The 7175-nt window shown below is 44.5% G+C and overlaps 1 protein-coding gene across 1 annotated transcript in view; it reads right to left on the minus strand.

The window, feature by feature from the left end:
* Positions 1–7175, minus strand: part of dysf (dysferlin, limb girdle muscular dystrophy 2B (autosomal recessive)) — a 236281-nt gene that overhangs the window by 155065 nt on the left and 74041 nt on the right. The window contains exons 12-14 of the mRNA XM_048600995.1: positions 6651–6754; positions 2438–2506; positions 1572–1615 (exon numbers count right to left, since the gene is read on the minus strand). Of these exons, the coding sequence (XP_048456952.1) occupies positions 1572–1615; positions 2438–2506; positions 6651–6754 (217 nt within the window). The remainder of the gene's footprint in view (positions 1–1571; positions 1616–2437; positions 2507–6650; positions 6755–7175) is intronic.

The raw sequence follows: 7175 nt of genomic DNA on the forward strand, positions 1-7175 counted from the left end.
TACTCCCCCTCCCACAGCCCCGTGTCCACTCTCTCCCCATCACACACTCTACACCCATTTACTCCCCCTCCCACATTATCATTCTGGAAAATTGTTATAGTTGGCAGAACAGGTTGAGAAACTGATTGAAAAGTATTTGTGAATCTGGCCTTTACAAATGGAGGTGCAGAGTTCAAAAGCATGGTGTCATGATGACATTTTCTATCAACGTCTTGGCCTTTTGGCTTTGGCCAGAATGGCACAGTGGCTCAGTGGTTAGCATTGCTGCCTCACAGCGCCAGGGACCCGGGTTCAATCTCACCCTTGGGTGACTGTCTGTGTAGAGTTTGCACATTCTCCCCGTGTCTGTGTGGGTTTCCTCCCACAGTACAAAGATGTGCAGGTTAGGGTGGATTGGCCATGCTAAATTGCCGACAGTGTTCAGGGATGTGTAGATTAGGTGGGTTATAGGGGGATGGGTCTGGGTGGGATGCTGTGAGGGTCAGTGTGGACTTGTGGGGCTGAAGGGCCTGTTTCCACACCATAGGGATTCTATGACATGACTTATTGTTGTCACATGTACCTAAGTACAGTAAAAAGTTTTGTTTTGTGAGCAGTACACGCAGATCATCGCAAACAAGGACATACAGATTTAAGGGTGCTTAGACAGAGCTAGGCTTACAGGGTTACACTGCACAGGAGGTGCATGATCTATATTATTTGAAATTAGAGAGCTCCATTCAACAGTCTGATAACATCAGGGAAGAAGCTGTTCCTGAGCCTGCTTATGTGTATGTTCAGGCTTCTGTATCTTCTGCCTGATGGAAGAGGTTGTAGGAGGTCATTACCGGGGTTTGATGAGTCTTTGATGATGTTGGCCACCTTTCCGCGGCAGCGAGCCGTGTAAATGGAGTCCCTGGATGGAAGGTTGACTTCCGTGATGGTCTGGGCTGTGCACTCCGCCTTCTGTAGTTTCTTACGGTCCTGGGCAGAGCAGTTGCCGTACCAGGCCGTTATGCACCCAGACAGTTTGCTTTCAATGGTGCATCTGTAGAAGTTGGTGAGGGGCCTTATGGACATGACAAATTTCCTGAGCCGCCTGAGAAAGAAGAGGCGTCATTGTGTCTTCTTGACTCTCACATCTACGTGGGACGTCAGATAGGGAGATATTGTTCCCATTGGTTGAAGAACTGAGATCCAGAGAGCAGAGAGTAAAGATGATTGACAAAATGGAGACATTAAGAAAACCTTTATCTCCCAGCCAGTGAACTAAACTGCATGAGAGTGTGGTGGAGGCAGATTCAACAGAAGTTTTAAAAAGCCGAAGAGAAAGCAATTTGTAGAGTTATGGGGAAGAGGCGAGGCGTTGGGACTAGGTAGTTGCACTTCTAGAGAGCTAGCAGCATTGACGGACTGAATAGTTTCTCAGCCTGCATCTCTTACATAATCTTATGATTCTACAATATCTTGGACTCTTACCACGACATTCAATCTCCCCCCACTATTCTCATACCATACCCCCTGAGGTCAACTTATTCTTTCCTGTGAATTCATCAGCAAACTGAGAACTGGAGAGATTGGGAGGGACTCACCAGTCAATGAGCCGGATTCTCATCTTTTCACACATGGATGGAAACTGGGGAGAGAAAACACATCACCCTTTGTCTTTATTATCTGCACAGAGAGACACACATCACAGGCTGTACTGGGGGAAGAAGAGAATATCAAGGGGATTCACACACTGAGAAGCAATGGATTATAAGGGGCATGCACTGGGAAATAATGGGACATAGAGGAGACTCACACTGTGACAAAGTAGGATATAGATGGACACACTGTAAGCAATGGAAAACAGAAGAGACTTACAGTGGGAAACAATGGGATATAGAGGAACACACTGGGAAACAATGGGATATAAAGAGTGCTCACACTGGGACGCAATGGGATATAGAGGGACACAGACTGGGACACAATGGAATACAGAGGGACAGGGACTAGGACACAATGGGATACAGAAGGAGCTCACACTGGGTGAAAACAGGCTATTGTCACATGCTTGTTTCTTAAAAAGATGTTGATTGATTGGATGTGAGCATCATTCACAATGTCAGCATTTATTGGCCATCTCTAACTTCCCATAGGAATGGGCAATGGCGAAAATGGAATAGAGAGCAGAATCACATTTGGAAGCACTGGGCGTTAGCAGAGACTGGGAAATGGTTGTGTGCACTGTCTGTCCCATACAGGCCTGGACAGTCCTGCCCATAAAGCACTGTCCAGCTTTGTGAACTACTCCAGAGAACAGTGCATAGTTAAACACACGGGTTTCCAGTCAGATGTGGAGCCAGAGAATTGCCACGCAGTTTCCGAGCTGAAGCACCATCGAGCTTGGGCTGTATGAATGCTTATCACAGAGACGGAGACAGACACCCTGGTCAAGCGTATGTCATTTTCTCACCCTGATCGGTAATACAAGGCTCTGGTTCCATTGTGGATTGGCGTTTTTCTCAATGATCTTACTGCAAACCTGAAAGATACAGAGAGAGACCACATTTCATTCTTTGAGTAGAGATGTTTTTCCAAAAATCCTTCCTGGGATTATTATAAATGTTCTAATATAGTTCTGTCTCTGTTTTGACTCTGTTAATCCTAACACCCTCTGTCAGGTCACACCTCAGTCTTCTCTCTTCTCGATGAAACAGCCCATTCACTGACCCTCCCATAATTACCCCTTTCACTGTCTCCTCCCCAAATATCCCTTCCCTGTCTGCTTAACCAATTACCCCTTTACTGTGCTCCCCACAATTACCCCTTCACTGGTCCCCAAGGTGGGATTTGAACCCAAGCCTCCTGGCTCAGAAGCAGGGACACTAACATTGCAACACAAAGGTCCTCAAAGGTCCACATGGTAGTGTCCTAGGCCCAACCATCTTCAGCTGCTTCATCAACGACCTTCCCTCCATCATAAGGTCAGAACTAGCGATGTTCACTGACGATTGCACAATGTTCAGCAAGATTTGCAGCTCCTCAGCTACTGAAGCAGTCCATATTCAAAAGCAATAAGATCTGAACAATATCCAGGCTTGGGCTGACAAGTGGGAAGTAAGATTTGCGCCACACAAATGCCAGGCAATGACCATCTCCTACAAGAGAGAATCTTATCATCAGCCCTTGGCATTCAGCGGCATGAGTCCCACATCATCAATTTCCTTGGGGGGAGGGGCATCACTGACCAGAACCTGCACTGGACTTGCTATTCAAATACAGTGGCTACAAGAGCAGATCAGACACTAGGAATACTGCAGCAAGCAACTCACCTCCTGTCTCATCCAATGCTATTCTAGTGCATATTAACATAATGCAATCTCCGCCAATAATTTGACCCTGCTTCATTCTGGAGAATCTGCGCTGCACCCTTGCAAGGTCAATCTATATCTCCTAAGACTGAGTGTTCAGAACTGTATGAATGTATTGGCTTTACTGAGCCTTCAAAGTTGGAGTATAAGGATGAGTGCTAACCAGTATGTATCATCCTGAGCTTTGTATAGCTTCAGAAAATATTTGTCCTTTTTACATTCTAGCCCTCAATGACATAGGTTCGCATTTAGGGTTGTTTTTGTACCTGACCATGACAGTTAGTCATCTGAGGACAGGAGTTCCTTAATTTCAATGGGCCTCCACTGTTTGCAGTATCCCACAATTTTAGATGATATTGTACCAATCCTTTTGTTTGGATGAAATCAGATTGGTGATGTAGAAAGTAGAGTGGACTGTGGACATTGTTTGCAGGCCTGACACCAAACTCCTGAAGCAGCTACCTTACAGGGTGTTTGCTTATGGTAGACCACTCCCAAGAGGGACAGCAGAAACTCTTCACATATATCCTCAAACCATCTTTGAAGATTTCAGACATCCTCATTGACTCATGGGAGACTGTCTGTGACCTTCTGAAATGGGGAAGGATCCTTAGGGAACACATTGAGAGAGATCATCAGGCACATGTAGAGGAGGCAATGATCTCATGGTATTATCGCTGGACTGTTAATCCAGAGACCCAGGTATTGTTCTGGGGACTGGGGCTCAAATCCCACCACAGCAGATGGTGGAATTTCAATTCAATAGAAGTCTAATGATGACCATTTATCCATTGTTGTTTAAAACTGAAAGAACTGTAAATTGGGAACAAAAAGCAGAAGTTGCTGGGAAAGGTCAGCAGGTCTGGCAGCATCTGTGAAGGAAAAAATCAGAGTTAACATTTTGGATCTGGTGACATTCTGAGGAAGGGTCACCATTATTGATTGTTGGAAATCCCACCTGGCTCACTAATGCCCTTTAGGGAAGGAAACTGCCATCCTTACCTGGTCTGGCCTACATGGGACTCCAGATCCACAGCAATGTGGTTGACACTTAACTGCCCTCTGGACAATTAGGGATGGGCAATAAATGCTGCCTGGACATTGAGACCCACATTCCAGAAATGAATGAGGAAAAGAAAGTGAAGTGAACCTCCAGCCTTCAATCTTTGCATGTGTAAGAGCTTAAAGTCATAGAGATATACAGCATAGAAACAGGCCCTTTGGCCCAAATTGTCCATGCTGCCCAGTTTTCACAATTAAACAATTTCACAATTAGCTTGTAGACTGAATACTGGAATAATCCACTAACTCAGAACCTGTTTGACCTTGGAAGCAAGTCATTGTCACTCCTGAGGGACTGGGTAGGAAGAGTGTGGAATAGACCCTAGAATTATAAAGAAACCCTAACCCCATCACGTCACCAATTTTGGGGAACGTGTGACACAGAGGTAGTGGCCCTGCCTCTGAACAGGAGGCGCAGGTTCAAGTCCCCATTGCTCCAGAAGTGTAGTTTAACATCTCTGAGCAGATTGATTTGGAGAATAAATATCACTGATATTTGTGTCACGATAAACTTTGATACGTGATCCTGTTTAGCGTTGTTTAAGTCATTCAGAAAATTTGTGAATATCTGAAGTCCAGCATGAGAGACCATGAGCTGCTGTCTTCCAACCATTTAGAACACAGAACAGGACTGCACAGGAACAGGCCCTTCAGCCCACCATGTCTGTGCTGACCATGATGTTATTCTATACTAATTCCATTTGTCTGCATATGGTCCAGTCCCCCTATTCCCTGCCTGTTCACGTCTGTCTAAATGTTTCTTAAACATTGCTAATGTAACTGCTTTTACCACCTCCCCTGCAGTGCATTCCAGGCATCCATGTAAAAACTTTTCCTCACACATCTCCTTTAAATTTTCCCCCTTCACCTTAAACCTACCCCTTAGTATTTAGCATTTCTACACTGTGAAAGAAACTATCCACCCTATTCATGCCTCTCATAATTTTGTGTACTTCTGTCAGGTCGCCCCTCAGCTTCTGGCACTCAGGCAAAAACAATCCAAGTTTGTCCAACCTCTCCTTGTAGCTAATACACTCCAATCCAGGCAACGTCCTGGTAAACCTCTTTTACACCCTCTCCAAATCCTCCACATTCTTCCTATAGTGCAGTGACCAGAACTGCATACAATGCTCTAAATGTGGCCTCACTAAAATTTTATACAATTGTAACAATGACTTGCCAACTTTTATACTCTATGCCCCAACCAATAAAGGCAAGCATGCCAAATGCCTTTTTTACCACCTTATCCACTTGTGTTAACACCTTTAGGGAACTATGGCTTGCAGCCCAAGATCCCTCTGTACATCAGTGCTCCTAAGGGTCCTGCCATTGGTAAAATTTACAAAAAAATCAATCAATTTGCTGTGTATTTTCCTCTTGCATTTGACCTTCCAAAATGCATCACCTCACACATGTCTGGATTAAACTCAATCTGCCATTTCTCCATTCAACTTTCCAACAGATTTACATCTTTTGATTACCTTCCTCACTATTTCCAACTTCAACAGTTTTTATGTTATCTGCAAACTTGCTGATCAGACTACTAAAACTTTCATCCAAATCGTTTATGTATGTATTATAAACAACAGAATATTTATCGATGATGCCTACTCTCTTTTTTTCATTACATAATCAATTTCCTAATCAGGTCAATGCTTTACCTTTGATACCATGAGTTTTAATTTTGATTAAGTTAGCCGCCAGGAAATTGAGCCGGAAGAGAAGACAGGAGACCATCTTCGGTGGTGACCTTATTCCTATGTCACTGACTTAGAATTGACCAGCACAGAGTTTGAAGCATCCCTTGACTTTGAAGCTGCAGCAATATCAGGACAGGAACATGGATGAAAATGTTCAATCACAGCTGCCAATGTGACTGAAGAAAAGGATATTGATTTAGCAGCGCTTGCAGAATAATTTTGAGTATGCTATTAGCTACATTACCAATGCAAACACTTAGGTCCATTGAGACTGATTTACTGCAAAAAATATAGTTACAGTCAATGGTTTGGGTTTCTTTCCCCATGGCAAACCTTTTGGCCAACATTCAGCAACCTTTTCTCCTGTCTTATTAATTGTTGAGATGCTTTGAAAATTGGCATTCTTGCATTCTGTCCTGACAAGTGCCAGATGTAACAGCTCCACAGCAGGGCTCTCTGTTCAGCCCTACTGAGGTTGGGGAGCACCATGTGAGGACCATAACCATTGGGTGACCATCCTAATGCCACAAAAGACCAGGTCATACATTCTCACCATCTTCCCGGCGAAGTTCACTTCCACAAAAGGATCGACGAGGTTTTTCTTGCTGCTGTCGAATCCAAAGAACTGCTTCACACTATCGAGAACAGCGTCATCCACTACCCAGAGAAAGAAATCCAGTCACTCAACAATCTCATAACATCCTTCTCCATTCATCACTGCTGTACACAATACCCAGCCACAATGCTATAGCATCCAGAGCACAGTCTAGATACAGGATAAAGCTTCCTCTACACTATCCCCATCAAACATTCCCAGGACTGGGGACAGTACGGGGTTAGATACAGGGTATAGCTCTCTCTACACTGTCCTCATCAAACACTCCCAGGACAAGGACAGCACGGGGTTAGATACAGAGTAAAGCTCTTTCTACACTGTCCCCATCAATCACTCCCAGGACTGGGGACAGTACAGGGTTAGATACAGAGTAAAGCTCCCTCTACACTGTCCCCATCAAACACTCCCAGGACAGGGACAGCACGGGGTTAGATACAGAGTAAAGCTCTCTCTACACTGTCC

The sequence above is a fragment of the Rhincodon typus genome, chromosome 1 (genome assembly GCF_021869965.1).
Source record: "Rhincodon typus isolate 14 chromosome 1, sRhiTyp1.1, whole genome shotgun sequence".
In the NCBI taxonomy this organism is placed as follows: Eukaryota; Metazoa; Chordata; class Chondrichthyes; order Orectolobiformes; family Rhincodontidae; genus Rhincodon; species Rhincodon typus.